This window comes from Octopus sinensis, unplaced genomic scaffold (assembly GCF_006345805.1).
Source record: "Octopus sinensis unplaced genomic scaffold, ASM634580v1 Contig13193, whole genome shotgun sequence".
Lineage (NCBI taxonomy): Eukaryota > Metazoa > Mollusca > Cephalopoda > Octopoda > Octopodidae > Octopus > Octopus sinensis.
The window spans coordinates 7,657-28,767 of record NW_021832857.1 but is presented as its reverse complement, the minus strand read 5'-3'; the positions used below and the strand labels follow the sequence as shown (position 1 = coordinate 28,767).

At 39.3% G+C, this 21,111-nt stretch overlaps 1 protein-coding gene across 1 annotated transcript in view; it reads right to left on the bottom strand.

Moving 5' to 3' along the window:
* Positions 1-4,871, bottom strand: part of LOC115229611 (cAMP-dependent protein kinase catalytic subunit 1) — a 62,571-nt gene extending 57,700 nt beyond the window's left edge. Inside the window, exons 1-3 of the mRNA XM_036499271.1 lie at positions 4,786-4,871; positions 3,833-3,921; positions 2,932-2,993 (exon numbers count right to left, since the gene is read on the bottom strand). Of these exons, the coding sequence (XP_036355164.1) occupies positions 2,932-2,993; positions 3,833-3,921; positions 4,786-4,871 (237 nt within the window). The remainder of the gene's footprint in view (positions 1-2,931; positions 2,994-3,832; positions 3,922-4,785) is intronic.
* Positions 4,872-21,111: the final 16,240 nt, after the last annotated feature.

Below are 21,111 nucleotides of genomic sequence, written 5' to 3'. Positions count from 1 at the left end.
ATGGACAGATATAGTCATGTGCTGTGTTGGAACATGGTAAGGACATGGACGATGTGAACTGTCTTCTTGAGAAGAGCATGAAAAGGCTCTTTTGTGTGACCAGTGTAGCCGTGTCTGCTACTCCAAGACAGGAAAACTCAACCACAAGCATGGTCATGGAGCCCACCCCATCTACCACTATGATATCCATCATGTTCCCTCATGCACAGTTGTACAGCAGAGTGTAAGGGTCAGCCAATGGGCTCTCTTGGTATTGTAGGTCCCAACATCCAAATGGTTAGGCTATTGCTGAGTGGGTAGTGGGGATGACTTGTGATCGGTGTAGAATGAATCATGAGACACTTTCAGGCTTTAAAGGTCATATAAAATGTCATTAGCAATAAGAAGACCAAACATGGGATGCTTCTTAGAGGGAAATGAGTTCAAGAAGTGGTCTTACTCAGTGACAAATCAACTTCTACCAGGGGTACATGTATGTTCTCTTCTGTTTTTAATAATTTAAATTCTTCCTCTGAAGAAGGAGCTGCTTTCTGACACACATACAAAGCTCCATCTTTGAAATTTAGATAACAAAAATGTCACATTCTAAAACTTGTCAAAAGTCTTGCATATTTTTACTGTTCCACTTACAAACTGTATTTGTAATGTGGAAGTTAGTTGGTTGATTTCTGTTTCTGAAAAGCCTAGCTTATCTCGATCAGGCATTTGCTCACAAAACCAAATAGAGCAAATATTATTGAGATAAATGTTAATTTTGTAATCTGAATATAGAAGCTGGAGGTTTTGAAGCAGTTATCGTACCCCACCCTCTCTCTCTCTCTCTCTCTCTCTCTCTCTCTCTCTCTCTCTCTCCTCATTCGCTTTATAACTTAGAATAAATCTTGACTGATCACCTGTTTGGTATGAGATGCTTTGAAGGAAAGCATCAAGTTTTATTAATCATTCTTTAAATTTTAAGGTCTTGCAGACTTTTATTGTCCCAAATACTGCCATCGTTTGTAGTGCATGAATTAAGGAATTGCATTCTCTCCCCAAGAACCAATGTTTAGCCATACTTTGCTCCAATAGTAATGGGTATCAAGCTGAAAGTGTACCTAGGGCACTGGATTTGCATACTCCTTATCAATGGTCCACAGATGTCTTCTTTCTCTTGTATTTTTCTAACCCTATTGCTCTCCAGTGGGCAGCTGATTTCTGAAACAGAACAGATTTTTTTCCTTGTGGTCCCACACAATAATATCTGGTCAGTTGTGTTTTAACTCGGTGGCTGTGTTAAGTCCCACCAACATTCTTTTGACCCATTTCTAGGTTTTCTGTTTTGTTATCCTCTTCCAGACCATTCTGGCCATCACATCATGCCTCACGGAAAGGTCATATCTGGAAGACATTCTCTTACAACTGGCAATAATGTGATTGATGCCTTCAATATTGCTCTTGTACAACCTAGATTTGTTGTGTGTGTGTGTGTGTGTAGATAAGTGTAGTGAGACATGAAATCCCTATTTTGTCGTGGTGGTGTAGCACAGTTGTGCTGTGTCCATTTCATCCATTTACTAATGGCTGCAAAGGATACGTGAGGCAACGTCCACCCAGCAGTAAACTGTGCCTTTTTCAAAGAGTTAAACTAGTTACAGTTTTGACGTCAAGGAAGCAACAGGACTTTCCGCAATGTGGCATCTCTTCTGTGTTCACCACCAACTTAATTAGTTGCAGATTTGCATCCTCTTGGAGATTATTACAGCATTCATGGCCAATGCTGTGCAACTTGCTTCACTTACATCTATTTTTATTTTGCAGCATATCAGTTTCCAGTGAAATACAAATTGAGTCATGGGAAATTCATTCCTGTCTCTCCAGACATTTCTTATTTTCTCATTGCATCACACACACTTTACCAACCTAAATGGCATTCTTTTTACTGCAACACATGTGAGTTACACTCAAGGAATAAATCATTATATTTTATTTACAACATTGACTTCTGATATTTGTTTCTACATTCACGTCATACAAATCATCGTGGTACCCATTAAATAGGTGACTACCAATCCACTAACTCTGTGACCCTCACTGGTGACATTTTTATTTATTGATTATCTACTAGCTGGCTGACCTTCTAACTATTATTTGTCTTACTACTAGATATGTAAGTATGTATATACACACATATATACTCATGATTTTTCAATAGAAACTATTGTGGGTGTGTGCTCAATTCCTAAATTTGATTCTTTTGTTAAATGTTAAAATGCTGCAAATTCAAAAATTAAAGTAGTTTACAATTTGTCTTAAAATCATTTTCAACAAAGCTTTAGAATTAAACCTGTTTATCATCTGAACATGCATACATAAACAGCACAGGTATAATGTTAGTGAAGATAAACACACAAGCACATATAAGAGATAAAACAGGTAGGTTAGTGTATACAGAAGGTTGGTGTATATAGTTAATGTTAACGAGAAAACACCTATTAAAAAAAACAACAAGGAAAAGGGAAATGGGAAGAAACCTCTTGAGTGATGGTGCCACAGTAAAGTACATCGAAGGGATAGAAAGGTCAACCACCTGTGGAAACCAAGTCAAACTGACAGAGAGGAACAGCAGTCAATGAGGGCAGTAATTGCCAATAAGAACTGACAAAGACAATCTGTCCATGCCATGCCAACACAAGAAGCAACTGTTAAATGATGATGATGATGACGATGATGATAATGGTGGTGATGAGGTGATGATGTTGATGATGATACATAGGATGATGATCATCATCATGATGGTGGTAGTGGTAGACACACAGACAGACAGTGAGGAAAAAGAATTTCTGTACTGTTAGTGGTCTGTAGAAGGAACACAGAGACAGGATTAACACAATAACACGGGGGAGAGAGGTGGGAATTAAATAGAATTCTTATAATGGAATGCTCTTGACTTACATGTGACGGGTGATCCCATTTCTGCTGAAATTCCTCCTTGGCTTTGGCCAGAAATTCCTTAACTGAAAAATAATAATAATAATAATAATAATAATAGTTTCGTTAATAGCCACAAGGGTTCAGAGAAAGACAAAGGCAATACAAAATTACCAAATATGGTGTAAGGGATGGGGATTACCTGGGACAGGTAAAATAAAAACAACAAAATAAAAAAAAACTCCCCCACAAGAGGGGGAGACTGGTTAAATAAATGGCTACTTATTAGTTGAAATCACACTGTTGTTGTTAGATTTCTTTATTGGCCATGCAGGGCTGAACACAGAAGGGACAAAATACAAAGTAGAGCTTTTCTTTTTTGGGAAGAAGGAAAAAAAGGGCCAAATTTCCCATATCCTACATAAAATACTCTCTCGATGTAATCCCAAATTTAAAACCTATAATTTTCCTTGGACATTTTCTAGAACAATACTTTGTGTGAAACCAAACATGTGATTGCACCGTAGTCATGATACCAACTTGAACTTCTAACTTGTTGTCTCCTGAGGTCTTTGTGTGACACTTGTACAAATACAAAGCAAACATCAAACATATAATAATAATAATTATTATTTCAAATTTTTGCCAAAAGGGCAGCTTGGCGGGGGTGGGAATGAGTTGATTACATCAACCCCAGTGTTCAACTGGTACTTATTTTATCAACCCCAAAAGGATGAAAGGAAAAGTTGACCTTGGCAGAATTTGAATTCAGAACATAGTGACAGAGAAACACCACTAAGCATTTCATCCAGCTCACCACCTTCAGTAATAATAATAATGATAAGGTGAAAACGGTACCAGTAATTATTGGAGCATTAGGCAATATAAAAAGAAAAACAAATGACCAAAATCATCGAAGCTATACCTGAATCCTCAACATTACACATATCCATAAATAGCCTTGTTATAGTTAACATTCTGTACGAGGAGGCACTATCAATTCGATAATGCAACCTAAACAAAACAAGCGAGAAACACAAGGCACACTCTGAACAGCAATTATCCAATGAAATAAACTACCACCAGCAAGCAGGGCACACAACACAAACATTAATACAACAAAAGACTGCACTACATCTCATAGATGGAAAAAAAAATAAAGAAAAACTAATGCAATACAAAACTGAGAAGAGTTTGCACTCTAGCAACAACGAAAAAGAACACACAAGGCTGCACGCACCTCAGCGACACAGAGGTGTAGCAGGTGGTGCAGTGGAAATTTTCCTGAAACTACAAACGTTGAACAAGGATAATAAGAACAACAATTTCTTTCTTGACCACAAGTGCCTAAGATATTAGGAAAAGTTGAGGCGAGACAAACAAGAGCTGGAAAGTGACCTACAGCTATAGATGCAAAAGCATGACTGTAACTTAACTGAGCAGAGACACAGGATGCCTCTTCCTCAACAAATGAAGGACTGAGATGGATAGCGTATGCGAGTAAGCTTGACCAGGAGATGATGGCAGGAAGGAATAGAAAACAGAAGGCAGGGAATTACGAGAAAAAATAAAAATAATAAAGTTAGCAATAGATCCCTAATGGGAGGAGGGCAACCAGAGGGGGGGCTGGTAATGAATAAGGAGACATTACAAGGTTTAAAAAAAGGGGCTTAGGTAGAAATTAGATGAAATATAAGAAATAAAGTAACAATATTCTAAACATAAATAAGAAAATGTTAAGAGAAAGACAGCCATCAGGGTCAATCAAGGAAGCCGACAGGTGCAGGATCACCTTCAGGACCCTCCCCACCCTACAGATGCGGAGCAAGTGCAACACTTTTCAATAAATTTACTGGGGGGAACATTTTCTCCTCTCACCTTTCACTCCAGAAGGACTTGGTCAAAAAGAAAAAGGTTTTCCTTTCACCTTTCAGTAATGTCCACCTTACAACCTCTTTTGCCATAGTAACCAGGACTATCCACTCTTCCTGGCCAAAGGAAGGTGACAGAATGATCCTCATAATTAACCCTAGCTTTTCATAACACCAGCTCCATCAATCGCAGAACCTCCATCAATCACAGAACAAATGCAGAGGAAACAGTTTGGCTGGTCTTCGTGCAGATTAGAGAGGTGAAGCTAATGGAACAATCACACCTAGTTATAGAACTCTGAGACCAGGGAAACACCACCCAACACTACAACACATACGTAACACAATCACAACCTAATACTGCAACACAAGCTACACAACACACACTGCATGAAAGGTGTTCTCAAACCAGGGTACCTGTACCCAGGTGATACATAAAAAGAAATTGCAGGGGTACACAAGATTTGTGAAGTGATCACAACCAACTAAAAACAACCTGTGTGTCCAGAAAATGTTTGGGGAGAGCTCCATTTTGTTGTCCTCCCTCCTTTCTCTTTGTAAGCAAGGGTTTTTAGCAATGTTTATGACCAAAAACTAAATTTCATATCAAACTGTCAACTGAGAATGATATAAGGGTGGGTGGGGGTCTTTCTCTCTCTCTCTCTCTTTCTGAATTGAGTCATTAATTAGAAAGAGTCAAACTTGTCCTACTCGTTTACTAAATTTCATTTCTTACTTTAAAAAGCATCCAGTGCACTCAGTAAAGTGGTTGGTGTTGGGAAGGGCATCCAGCTCTAGAGACCAAGCCAAAGCAGACAAGAGAACCTGGTCTGGCTCCTGGCCCTGCCACCTCCTGTCAAACTGTCCAACCCATGCCAGCATGGAAAACGGACATCAAATGATGATGAAGATGATGATGATTGTATGACCAAATCAGTAACTGTGTTTAGCTTATTACAGTGTGTGTATATATGAGACATGTGATGGTGTGTGCCAGTGTATATATATATATAGATGACTATATGTGTGGTGTGCGTAAAATATTGATGTAGGGTAGAAAAATTAGATAAAATTTTAATTAAACCACAATGTAGCAGCCAGTCCACTCTGTAAAGTGGTTGGTGTTAGGAAGGGCATCCAGCTGTAGAAACCAACCCAAAGCAGACAAGGCAGCGTGGTGCAGCATGGTGCAGCTCTCCAGCATTGCCTGTCTCCTGTCAAACAGTCCAACCCATGCCAGCATGGATGATAGACATTAAATGATGATGATGATGATAGATACAAGGTTAGATTTGAATATTTCCGGGAGAAAGGAACAGTCAATAATATTTGACTGCAATCACCACACCCGTATATGATTGGTACTATTTTATCAACCCTGAAAGGATGAAAGACTTCAGTTGACCACAGCTGGAGTGGAACTCAAAATGGAAAGAAGCACAACTAAATAGTGAATGGTTGTTGGTTCAATTCTACGGGGGCAGGGGGCGCCACTGATTGAACGGACTCAGTCAATTACTGGTACTACTTCTATTGACCACCAATACAATAATGGTTTGTATTAAATGTAAAGACATGCGGCTTAGCCACAATTAGTGGGGTGGGGGTGGGGAGGTAAGGCGTAATCATAAGGTCGTAGATTTCATTCTGTGACTGGGGGCACACTGTCTTTGAGCAAGACCCATCACTTTACATTAGCCCAGTCTACTCAGCAGTAAATGTTTACCACCCTAGTGTTGACCCACCCCTACCACCCCACCATTCTCTGTTCAACAGTCACATTCTTAATGTTGTATTGTGTCAAAGGTAGACAGGGTCTATGCATGCTCACCACTACATCATACATTGTAACAGACGACCAAAGTAATGGTTTTTAGTGATGAACAGGTACAGTCAACAGTGGGGGCAGGTAGAAGGGATCTTTATGGGATTTGTGGTGACCATCAGTGTCTTTCATCCTCGCGGGGTCAGCCACGTACCCTCTCTGAACCAGCTAAATTGCTAAAGGGAGAGGAACCACTCATAGTGATCCTTTCTCAAGAAATGAACAAGGATTCAAACAAGGGGTCATCAGCCCCATCCCATGGAATGAATGATATTGTATTGAAGCCATCCAAGGACACAGTAAGGGACAGGGTTCCAGCAGCTATATACACCCACTGCCTGAGGGGTTAGAAACAGCAGTGGAGCACCAGGCTGTCCTCATTCATGCAACAGAAGGGGTCCACACAAGGCACCACCCAAGGACTGTTTGGTAATATTACTGAACCAAGCAATGGAGTCTTCATTTGTATTTATTTTAGCAGATGAAAGTGAAAATAAACTTTGAATAGAAACAGTCACTAATTATTACATACTCATTAAAGAAATGACATCAGCAATTTTGAATATTTAGCCTTTTACCATTTAAATGGTACATATCTGACCCACAAATTCTACCAGTCTCTCTATATATAAAGCTGAAGTTGTCTGTGTATGGCAGGTTTGGTAGCCTTCAACTAACACTATCTCCTCCGAGACCCTGCGGTGCAAGTTGACCAAAATTGAGAGTATGATAGAAGAAGGCTTGCTCTTCCTTCCATAGAAGAAAAAATTCAAATTGGACCATGTTAACACCAAAAATTATTTACATCAAAAAGATGCTTTTTTTCTATGAAAATCCCTATTTTTTATTATTTTTTGACTGCTGTGTCGCCATTTTTCAGTGTATTTCAACCAGAAAAATGTTCACTTAAAGAGAATAACAAGCTACATAGGCAAAATTTTTACTTTTCAAAAATTCCAATTCTAAAGGGTCGAAACAAACCCGAGCAACGCCGGGTGATACTGCTAGTTTATGTTAAAACTGGCCAGATCTAGCTTTTCACACCTACCCTACAATGTCATTCAAAAATCTAAACAATCAGCAGGATTGATTCAAAACAATGTCAACAAACAAACAAACATTACATTTGACAGAGTAAACTCAATGCTAAACGGTTCAGCTGCCAGACTCTTTATTATGGAGCCTGTGCCTGAGGAGATCCATTGAGTGAAGGACACCAACATCAAAGATCAATGGAAACTGCAGTTGTGAAACCTGTGCCAGTGGCACGTAAAAAGCACCAACCGATCGTGGCCGATGCCAGCGCCGCTTAGACTGGCTTCCATGCCAGTGGCACGTAACAAGCACCAACCGATCGTGGCCGATGCCAGCGCCGCCTAGACTGGCTTCCATGCCAGTGGCACGTAAAAAGCACCAACCGATCGTGGCCGATGCCAGCGCCGCCTAGACTGGCTTCCATGCCAGTGGCACGTAAAAAGCACCAACCGATCGTGGCCGATGCCAGCGCCGCCTAGACTGGCTTCCATGCCAGTGGCACGTAAAAAGCACCAACCGATCGTGGCCGATGCCAGCGCCGCCTAGACTGGCTTCCATGCCAGTGGCACGTAAAAAGCACCAACCGATCGTGGCCGATGCCAGCGCCGCCTAGACTGGCTTCCATGCCAGTGGCACGTAAAAAGCACCAACCGATCGTGGCCGATGCCAGCGCCGCCTAGACTGGCTTCCATGCCAGTGGCACGTAAAAAGCACCACCGATCGTGGCCGATCCAGCGCCGCCTAGACTGGCTTCCATGCAGTGGCACGTAAAAAGCACCAACCGATCGTGGCCGATGCCAGCGCCGCCTAGACTGGCTTCCATGCCAGTGGCACGTAAAAAGCACCAACCGATCGTGGCCGATGCCAGCGCCGCCTAGACTGGCTTCCATGCCAGTGGCACGTAAAAAGCACCAACCGATCGTGGCCGATGCCAGCGCCACCTTGACTGGCTTCCGTGCCGGCGGCACGTAAAAAGCACCAATTCGATCGTGGCTGTTGCCAGCCTCGCCTGGCAACTGTGCCGGTGGCACGTAAAAAGTACCCACTACACTCTCGGAGTGGTTGGCGTTAGGAAGGGCATCCAGCTGTAGAAACACTGCCAGATCAGACTGGAGCCTGGTGCAGCCTTCTGGCTTCCCAGATCCCCGGTCGAACTGTCTAACCCATGCTAGCATGGAAAACGGACGTTAAACGATGATGATGATGATACAAAATGCCTGCTAGCATCTCTCTCGGCCTCAAGTTCTTAGGGAAGGCAAATGGTTAAGTGGTTGGGGTGCTCGGTTAGATTGTGGTTTCCATTCAATTCACATTGCTCCAGTCCACTCAGCTGGCAAAACTTAGTAATCCTGCAACAGATCGGTGTCCTGTCCAGGTGGGGAATTTCATGTGCCATGGAAACTGGTAAACTGGCCCTTATGAGTCGCCATGACTTGAGAAGGTAACCTTACTTACTGACTACATTCTTAGTTCAGATTCCACCAAAGTCAACATTGGCTTTCACCCTTTCAGGGTCGATAAAAGATATACCAGTAAAACACGAGTTGATGTAATCGACTTCACCTATCTTCTAAAGTTGCTGGCCTTGTGCCAAAATTTGAAACCAATATTTGAAGATAATATTAAAATGACATTAGTGAGATAGACAAATGAATAACCTTTAGGAAACAACAGGGCCCCCAGCCCTTTCGATAATAGGCTTTTGTTGACATTGTGTGCGTGTGGGGGTTCTGGCAAAGGCAAGGACCTGTCTAGGAAACCATAACCTCTGAATAAAAGAACACTTTGTGATAGACGATACCCTGTCTGGTTGTCATGGTGACCCAATAAAATAGCAGCCAATCTTTGTAAGAGTTGACATGAAGAGGAACGTAAAAGGACACAGGAACAGACAACCACAGAGTTTGAGTCAGTATAAAATAGGGACTGTGACAAATGGTGAGACTTGCTAATGATAAAGATGCTGATTATTGTAACAGGGGAAACAATCATCCTATTTATTCATCATCCTTTTTACATTCATTTTTCCATACTGGTATGGGTTAGAGTGATCATCATGGTCTGACTTAGTCCTTCCCTTGAGAAAAGACAGCACTCCAAGATAAATCAGAAGACCCTGTTTGACCCATAAATTCGAATTTTAGGTAGATTTTTATAGCTAGATGCCCTTCTTAATAACCACTTTACAAAGAATACAGGGGCCATTTTGTCATGGTAACAGCTCTATGAATATAGTTGTTTTTCCATATTAGCATATATGTGTGGGTGTGTGTGTTTATATATCATCATCATCATCATTTAGCGTCCGTTTTCCATGCTAGCATGGGTTGGACGGTTCTACTGGGGTCTGTGAAGCCAGAAGGCTTCATCAGATATATATATATATATATATATATATATATATATATATATTATATATATATATATATATACACACACACACACACACACACACATTTTTGGGGTGTTATCAAAAAGCAACCTTAAGGCTTCTGGTGTTGATGCTGAAAACTAAGAGTAGATGACAGAAGATCAATCAATTTGGGGAAAAGCAGTCTACAATGGTTGTAAAGTATCTCAAACAAGGGAAATTGAACAATCCATCTTGAAATGAGCTTTTTCTTTAAACCGGGCTGGACTTCAATCCCAGACACTTTGCTACCTAAAAATGCTTTGTAACATTTGCAGTAAGGTCCAAAGCCCAACTTGCAAATCATATGAAATCTCATGACAGCATTTATTAGTTGAAGAGATAGCCTTCTCTGTAAAGAAGTGGCAATCACCACAGACACAGACCCCATCATCATCATCATCATCATCATTTAACAGCCATTTTTCCATACTTGCATGGGTCAGAGTTTGTTGAAGCAGATTTTCTATGGCTGGATGCCCTTCCTGTCACCAACTTCCACCTGGTTCCAAGCAACAAAATATTGCCCCATGGCCAGACATGTTTTCACAGACGACTGGAAATGAGCAACACCCCTTGTATGGAGGTGAGGCTTGTTTACAACCATCAGGTGATGTCAAGACAAGGAGACAAATACATACATACAGACGTGAATGACAAGTCTTTCACTTTGCCCTCTACCAAATGCCCTCACAAGGTTAACGTAACATGTAGTGAGAAGGGACATTTTAAGATTCGGAGTAATGACCACCAGATTTGAGTGACATTTTACTCAGGTAACAGAAGCTGTTATATTCCAAACACCATCTTAATAATAAAGGGGAAAAAATTAACGAGATCCCTTCAAATTCTTGATTATCTTCAAAATGAATTAAATTAAAATTCTAGGTATGGAATAATCAAGGGGTTGATAAGATTAAAACAATATAGGTCTCCCCCCACACTCCTATACACAAACACTGACCCAAACCCTTTCATATCACAGGTGTTGTGTCATGAAGGTTACAGGCAAGATATACATGTTGCTCCACCGTACGACAAAATTAATGGAAAAGAAAAAAAATATCAGACTTTGATCATTTCAGCAACCTTAAGACTGGAAAATATAAACTTGTTTATAAGCACACACACACACCTAATTTAATTAAAGAGCTTCTTCACAGTTGCTATGTCTATAAAAAACAGCAGCCAAAAGCATTGGGGAGCCCCCACCAACACACACACTCACCTTCTGGCATTTATTTTAGACAATATGTCCCTTTTTTCCAAAATAATACAAGATTTGCTGACGTAGATCACCACTACCTGTCTCCTTCGATTCTGTTTCCTCTGATATACAACAATACAGTGTGTGTGTGTGTGCCTATGTGTATATATATATTATATATATATATACATATAGAGGGAGAGAGAGAGAGAGAGAGAGACACATACCTTCTCTAATTATATACAAATATATATTGACTATTTTATAGCCACACACACACACACACACAAGACTGATTCTCCCACCATCACCCTTGATAAAAATATCAAAAATAGAAAGAAAAGTGAAACCAACAGAAATATTTCTGTTGTTCAATTATTTGTGCTTTAATCAGTGTAAACAATAATAATAATAATAGCAAGGAAAGGTGGTGGTGGCTGAGATAAGATATGGTGGCAAATTGGTGGTCAACAAAGATAACGTGTCTGAGGTAGGATCTATATATAGCAACTGTCAACTGAACCTTCACACCCCTTTACTATAATAGACCAGCCTACTAAAATCTACTGTCTGAGACTTGAACCCACATACTCCATCACTGTGCTATCTGTATATTAAACAGTAACAGAAACGACACCCAGAGAGAATCCAACAGGCTAACCCCTCCCTTCCCTCCATATCCCTCACACAACTATGGGTAGATAGACAGGCCCTCACAGGGTCACATATTGAGTGAGGCTAAATCAGCAACAGTTTTGTTCAATATATACCCAGCAACTGCTCCCTCTCACCTTTGTTTCCCATCTGGGGTATCCATCCCCTCTATACCTTAAATCTCAACTGGCACAAAGCCACACACCCCTCAATACTACCCACCCCCTCCACTCACCCAGAGATTTTTCTCATGCAAGGTACTCGGTGACCCTGTCAGTGCTGGTGCCACACAAAAAGCACCTAGTTCACTCAGTAAAGTGGTTGGTGTTAGGAAGGGCATCCAGCTCTAGAGACCAAGCCAAAGCAGACAAGAGAACCTGGTCTGGCTCCTGGCCCTGCCACCTCCTGTCAAACTGTCCAACCCATGCCAGCATGGAAAACGGACATCAAATGATGATGAAGATGATGATGATTGTATGACCAAATCAGTAACTGTGTTTAGTTTATTACAGTGTGTGTATATATGAGACATGTGATGGTGTGTGCCAGTGTATATATATAGAGAGAGAGGACTGTATGTGTGGTGTGTGCATAATATTGATGTAGGGTAGAAAAATTAGATAAAATTTTAATTAAACCATAACGTAGCAGTCATCAGAGAGGTCCTCCCACACAGTCACACACACATGCACTGTTATTCATTAAATTTGATAAATTAATTCAATTAAAAACACATCATCGAACACTCACTATCATTATTAATTTTTTTTATTATTATTTTAATTGTTTTACTATCATTTCCATCGTCATGTCTTAAAGTAAAAATTAAATTTGAATATTGCATTTTTTTAATAAGAACTGGTCAACATAGACAGGAGTACAGTAAAGTTAATTAGGGAAGTGACATCTTAATTAAATTAGGGTCTGAGATGAAACAAATGGTGGGTTTTGTCAGCAAGAAATGTTTAGGGATGTTTATATAGGGAACCTTGAACAGCTTTCATTGTCAGATGAGAAGGGTCATAGGGATGTAAACAAAAAGCAGGATCCCAGGGACCGACCTGCAGTGCCAGCAGCCCTAGTTTCCCTTATATTTCTATACAGTGTTTCTCAACTATTTTATACTTGTGGACACCTTTGATCCCTAATTTACTCGGTTGGACCCCCAAAACTATTCAATATTTTAAAAAATTATATTTTTATAATTAAATATTATTAAGAATTGTATTACTAAAGTTGTTAAAATATTTCATATATTATTGAGGTATAAGCAAGCTATTGCAGATAAATTTTAACAAGAAACCCTTCAATGGCCCTCCAGGGGTCATTTGGATCACTGTTCTAATATAGAAATATCAGCAGAATCCCGATGTAACCTCTCATAACTTGTTCAGTTTTTGGAATTAGTTTTCTACATCCAGGAATTCAGGATTCTGAAAACAAAGAAAATGTTTTTAACCCCTGCCATTCTTAAATCCTAAAAGTTCCAATCTTTTTCTAACTTTTTTTCTTCTTCTTAAAATCAGAGTTTAAACAAGGGACAGTCCAAATCTTTTGCTTAAATCCCTGCAACGAACGACCTCTGCTCCATTAAATGTGTTTATGGGGAGAAAAATATTGAAAAACATCAATGCATGTCAGAGTAACAATGAAATGAGGAAGGCATCAGGTGGTCGCAAGTTATGCTTAAAATAACAGCTAAATCACCATTAGATCACAAGAAAATAATCTTCTTTTCATAATCATATGAATTCCCAAAACAAATTTGCCAAAATTTTCTGAAAATTACAAAGGATTAAAAAGTTGAGAGAGGGAGCTTAAAGCAGAGTTCCACCTAAATATCTAATAAATATTACAATAGTTCTCCTCCCTAATGAAGGCCTTTCATTATCATTAATGACATCCAAACCTGTCTCCAATCAGTGGCAGTCCTCACAGCAACAGCAATAAAGCTTCTGCATTAATTAAACTAATTATGAAAATGATAGCAACGGGTTAATGAAGTAGCACTTATAAGGTCATTCAACTTGCTAAAAATAACAGCCAAACTTCCTTCATCTCACACCTTTTAATCTTGAAAAAAAGAAGGACAAATCAGATAATGTAGTCCTAGATACAGTATGTTTGAATACAAGGTGGAATGGCCATGGCTGGAACATTGTGGATCATAAGTCTGTAGAATCAGGACTGACCTGGGACTAAGCGGCAATAAGGAAGGAGACATTAATGTAGTCCCAGATACACTATGTCTGAATATCAGATGGGATGGTCATGGATAGAATATCCTTGATGTAAGGTCTGCTAGTAAATGCAAGGGGTTCCCATGCAGCCAGGCTTTTGTCATGACTGAAGCCAGTTATGGCACTCCAACATGATGAAAGAGGATAATGAGCCAAGCCCTCGTTACTCATTCTAATCAGGCCACATCAAATTAAAAGTACAAATGAAATATGTTCATTATACAGTGAGTGGTTTCACATGAATTGTATTAAAGACACGATTTCATTTTGTTTTAGCTGGGGACCCCAACTGTAGCACGATGGGGGCAGGGGAGCTCGCTTCTGCCGCCATGGCTAAATGAACATCCTAAGACAGGGGTGTGTACGATGAATATGTCTTGTGTGTATATGAGATGTACAACGGTGTGTAACAGTATATAGATATATAGGAGTGTAGTTGACATGTGATAATGTACAATAACTATAGTGTGTGTGTGTATGTATCTATTATACATACATATATAAAGTATATCTATATTATATACCTAATGTATGCATATGTTTGTGTATATATTACATATGTGTGTGTGTGTGTGTGTGTATATTTTTTTGATATCATCAGCTTTATCTCATAACCAAGTAATCTTTTACTTACTTCAGTCATTAAACTGTGGCCATGCTGGGGCACCCCATTGAAAACTTCTTATTTTGAAGATACCAACTGCTAATAGTAGCGGGAACATGTGAAAGGGATAAACCCAGGAAGACATAGGACGAAGTGGTGAGAAAGGATCTACAGACCTTGGAACTTACAGGGGGGGGGGGGGAGGACAGGGAACCAAGGCTCCTGGAAGTTCAAAAAGAAACGTCAAGTTAAGTAAAAGCATGGTTGCTCTTGCATATGGGGGGATGTCCCCTGCCTCCCCCATCAGCTGGGTATTGCTAATCTCGTGGATACTAGTGCCAGGTAAAAAGCACCTGTCCCACTGCAGTAGAAATGCACCTATGCCGGGGCTGCATAAAAGCACCCAGTACACTCTGTAAAGGGGTTGGCATGTTAGGAAGGGCATCCAGTTGTAGAAACCATGGCAAAACACATGACCAGAACCTTTATGAATTTTTCAAACTCCCCTCCTGAACTCAGAATTGATTTTGGCCAATGTCTTTTTGCCCTACACGCTTAAAACGATGGGAAAAGCTTTGAAGGTTAAAAAAAAAGAAGAAAATTTGAAATCATAAAAATTCTTTCATTAACATCAACCACCCAGCAATCTTAAAATTTTGGCTTTTTTTAACTCTATTCTTAATCCCAGTCATAAAATACAGACAGGCCAAATCTCCAATTCGTTTCTCTTTATAATTTCAAAATAATTTTCAAATAAAAAGGTGATGTAAGGGAAATTTAGCTGTTGCTTCTGGCACATCCCACAACCATTTGATACCTTCATCATTTCTTTGGCACTCTGACATGCATTGGGGGCTTTTCAGTATAATATATTTTATGAAATGATGATGATAAGGTGGTCCATTGCTGAGATTTAGGCAACAACAAAAATTTGCTATTTAAATTTTTAACCCCCACCCTGCATGAAGCAAGTAAGTGTGTGTGTGTGTGTGTGTGTGTGTGTGTGTGTAAAATAAAAACATATCTACTAACAGAAAAGTATGATATTAAATTATTTTCTTACATACCTTTATAAAATCAATGTTACTTTAATGAAAATCCTGATATACAAGCAAACACACACACGTATGTGTATGTATATCTATGTGCACAAACACACACACACATGATGGGCTTCTTTCAGTTTCCATCAACCAAATCCACTCACAAGACTTGGCTCAACCAAGGACTTTAGCAGAAAGCATTTGCCTATTGCACTACATCCTTTGTTAACCCAATTTCCTGACCTCCACAATACCATCCTAGTTTGTGTATTTCATTAATGAGAACAAATTAAATGCTAATTAACAATCTCTGCACTGAATCTATCTTCTTTTACAGATTAATTGTTTCATATTTTTAGAACTGAAATTACACAAATTTATAATTACTCAACAATTTTAGATTGACCTTGTATCTGAGTGTGAGTCTGTGCGGATGTGAGAGAGTTTATACATATCCTTTCCAGCGTCACCTTCAGTGATACACCATTCACAAAATGCGGAGAATCTATCACCACACATACACATATACAGGGGCTGGACAAAATAATGGAAACACCTAGCATCATAATTTTGAAATAGCTATAAAACTATCAAAATCTTGTTTATTTTTATGTTTATTGATTTATTATTAGTGTTGCTAAATAGGTTTTGCTAAAATTGCTGTTTCTTTTCAGATATCATCAGAAAAAGGTAATTAAAAGTCATTAAAATGACAGATCTATTGTACTTTCAATGAGGTCAAATTTTTGGTGCTTGTATGGCAGGCAATAGTGTAATGAAAGCAGCCGAAATGTTTGGTGTATCAAGAAGTACTGTCTCAAAGGTAATGACAGCCTTTGAGAAACAGGGAAAAACCTCCTCGTCGAAAGAAAACTCAGAAAGAAAACCAATATATATATATATATATATTGTGTGTGTGCGTGTGCATAGAAATATCCTTGGTCGGTGTCAGTGTGTGCAGTAAAACCACCAGAAGTGAGGGGCCTATAACTGATGTCACAGCATCCACATATATATATGTATATATATATATATATATATATATATGTATATATATGTATATATATGTATATATATATATACACACACACGCAAAGATATATATAAATGAAGTAAATATAGATATACACAGGGACAGGTTGTGCATTCCAGTTTATTGATTTAGTTCAAGGAGGAACCGGTTCAGCAAAATAAACACTACAACAGTTAACACAATCACATGAGAGGTGGGTAAAATCGAGCTTTTTATTGTAATTCCAATGGTATTTTTCGGCTTGAGGTGGGTGGGTGGGGGAATACCTGGAGAAAGATTCAGTCAATTAGTGAGTGTACATGTTACTTTCGCATGGTCAACAGCGTTTATAGTTGGATGCACACATTCATTATTTATTGAGTAATCAGCACAACTGACACCTCACCACACTATTACATAACTACTATACATAGGGTGTCTATATAATAAATACCACAGTATGTATATATGCGTGTGTGTATATTGCGCTAAATACCACAGACAATATATGTGTGTGTGTGTGTGCATATTAAGTACAAAAATAAACACAAAGTAGCAACATGTTTCTATATCACCCCCCCCCCCCTTGTATTTCCTTCAACCATGTTATCGATGCCAGCAATCCTCTTTATAGCAGACATCTCTCCTTCCAGCAGTAAATTTATCATTTACTTTGCAAATTCAAGAACATCGCTTTCTGGTGGGCTGTGAGCTTTGGATTCACTGTTTTCAGCTAATGAAGATTAAAGACACCAAAAAAATGTGTCCTACAGTTACTCCTCGCCCAGTTGAGGATGTTTTCTCTCCTGAGATACGAAATGGAGGTCATTTCACATTTGAATGCACACCAATACATTCAATATAACTGTACACTCCTATATTTTAATCACGGTTGCACACTGTCGCGCGTATTTCACTTTTAAGTTATCTCTACAGGTTTTCTATAGAAATATAGTCGCCTTAGCAACAATTATTATCCTCTTATTTATACAAACCAGCCATAGCATGACTTGGGCTGGTGAGAAAGTAATTTCGTATTTCATAAATAGAGTGATAATTTTTTTGAATAACTTTTGTCAATGTTATGATTTTTGTCCTTTTGACATTTGAAAGCCATTACACGTTTAGCTTACTTTAGAAGCAAATTGCATGTAATTTTGTTTACAGCTGTTAGTTCAGTGTCAATTTTAACACGGAGTGCAAAAAGGAACATTTTCGCCATATTTTGCTTTTTTTATTTCCATAAAGGCAAGAAAGCTGCTGAGGCTCACAAAGAGATATGCGAAGTTTATGGTGTTGATTGGTTAACAGAACGCACATGTCAGAAATGGTTTAAAGAATTCCTTTCTGAGGATTTTTCAGTCAAAGATGGCCAGCATTCTGGTTGACCTACTGAAGTTGATGATGACTGAATCAAGGCCGTAATTGAATCTGATTGTCATATAACTGTGCGAGAGATTGCAGAGAGGTTAAATGTATCACACACAACAATTGGAAATCACTTAAAATATCTCAGACTCGTTAAGAAGCCTGATATTTGGGTTCCACATAAATTGCAAGAGATTCACTTAACGAATCAATATTTGTGAAGGAAATGGTGAAAGCATTTTCGATTGAGAGGGTGGGTGGGTGGCTGGGCGGTCTTTATGGCAAGTGTTGAAGGGTAAAGTATAAGAGAGGGACAGACACAGGGGTCGTGCTATAGGGAAGAAACATGGCTACTCTACGTATAAGGGTGGGAATAGCTGAAAGGAAGTGGACAACGGTGGTGACAAGGTGTCAGAGTGTAAGGTTCAGGGTAAGTTATAAGCAAGCATACAAGCAGTGGATGAAGAAAGAAGGAAAGTGAAGGGCAGGAGGGAGAGGGTTCTGTGTTGATTCTGCCCTCAACTGTTTACTGCAGTGGACAGTTTGGGTGTAGGGCCTAGCATCATCATCATCGTTTAACGTCCTCTTTCCATGCTGGCATGGGTTGGACGGTTTGACAGGAGCTGGCCAGGCAGGGCCTGCACCATACTTGTGTCTGTTTTGGGAGGGTTTTTACAGCTAGATGCCCTTCCTAACACCAACTACTCCACCGAGTAGGTTGAGTGCTTTCTACATGGCACCAGCACATAATATTTTTAGGACCCAAACAGTGAATTGCCAATCATCTGCTCTGTAAGGTTCAACATCTTAAAATCAGCCTTCACTTCTTCATCCTATGTCTTCTCGTGTCTCTCTCTTCAAGTTCCATCAGTATTTAGCAACCAGCCCTTCTTTATGCAACTGTCCTCATCTATACACATCACAGGACCTAAAGCCAGCAGAGAAGTCTCTCTTGTAAACAACATTGCATTCCTCTTCAACCTAATTTGTCTCACAATATTTACACTCTATACAAGCACACTGACATTTCACAACCAACAGAGAATACTAGCTCCATTCCTTTCTGATATTTGCATGTGCTCTGCATTTACTGCCCACATTACACTACCTTATTTATTTATATATATATATATATATATTTCAAAAATGGGGAAGGCCAGTTTATGGGATACCCTGGGAGCTTTTCCATCCATAAAAGGTTTTAGCTTTATGGCATAGGCCAACAGGTTTTGGGGTCTGACGATATGTCATAAAACTAAACCCTTTATGGATGGAAAACCCAGGGTAAGACCATAAGCCGGCCTTCCCCATTTTTAAAATATACACTGCTATACTTCTTAGAGTGTGCTTCTTCTCCGGATTTATGTTTTCTACAAACGATAAGCACCCGTTACACTCTTGGAGTGATTGGCATTAGGAATAGCATCCAGTCAAAGAAACCCTGCCAAATCAGATTGGAACCTAGCGCAGCTCCCCAGTTTACCAGTTCTCAGTCGAACCTTTCAATCCATGCCAATATGGAAAATGGAGGTTAAATGATGATGATGATGATGTATATCTATTAATGTTTGTTTTTATGTTCAGTTTGAATAAAACCAATTTTACATTAATCTGATGGGTTACCCTGTACTTGTGTAGAGTACAAATTCATTGTTCATAAACAAGAATGTTGTTGACAGTGACTCTGAAGTTTTGACCAGTCATCTTCAGCAGTCCAACAATGGCTTAACCAACCAAAACTTCAAAGTCACTGTCAACAACATTCTTGCTTAAGAATTATACAGATGTAGTATGAGTGGTGTGCCCCTTTTTATGATACATAGTATCCTGTTTTATGTAATGCTATTTGTAGTTAGTGTGTGTAGGAGAATTGGGGGAGGGGCACAACAAGGAGTAAAGTGATGGGGGGGGGGTATTGCCAACCAATTCTCCATCTGAACCAAAGATTCAATTGATTTTTTCCACTTCAGTCAGTTATAAAATGTGACAGAATCCCCACCCCCATCACGTCCCCCCACGAGACAACAGACAGGATTATACACAGAGCCAGAACAAATACAGCAAAGCATGTCATCAGATACTCTACCAATTCTGTCAATCAACAGCCCCAGGGAGGTACTTTATCAAGTTGGCCTCAGCAAGAAAAGGACCAGAACAGTACAGCATTTTGTTTGATACTCAACTAATTCTGCCAAAATAATCATGAAATTGATAATGGCTTCAAACTTTGGTTATAAGGCCATCAATTTTGGTGGAAGGGTGGGGTAAAGTGATTACATCAACCCCAGTGCGTGACTGGTACTTATTTAATCGACCTTTAAAGAATGAAAGGTAAAGTTGACCTCAGCAGAATTTGAACTCAAAATGCAAAGACAGACAAAATGCCATTTAGCATTTTGCCCAGCATGCTCAGGATTCTGTCAACTCACCACCTTTATAATAATAATAATAATAACAATAATAATAAGAATAATAATAAAAGTATTTCTTAGACACAAGGCCAGCAGTTTCAGAGATAAGGTTTAGTCAATACTATTGACACCAGTATTTGACTGTTACTTTATTTTATTGATCCCAGAAAGATGAAAGGCAAAGATGACCTTGGTGCGATTTGAACTCAAAACACAAAACGTTCACTCCAACATTTTAACAATTCTATAACAACTGATTAGACACAAGGAAAGATGTCTATGTGAACCCCAGTATATAGCTGGCATTTATAAATCAAGAATAAAAGAGCAATATTATTATGGCTGTTGTTTGTCATAAACTGAAAATAGGATGGTTGTAAGTCGTAGAAATGGGATAGAGAAGACACGCACACAGGGACAGATTCAGTGATACACATGTACACACACACAAATATATTTATGGTTGGAGAATGCAAGAAATTTCATAGAATATGGGGAGGAGGAGCTAGCTTTATAGTGGAGTG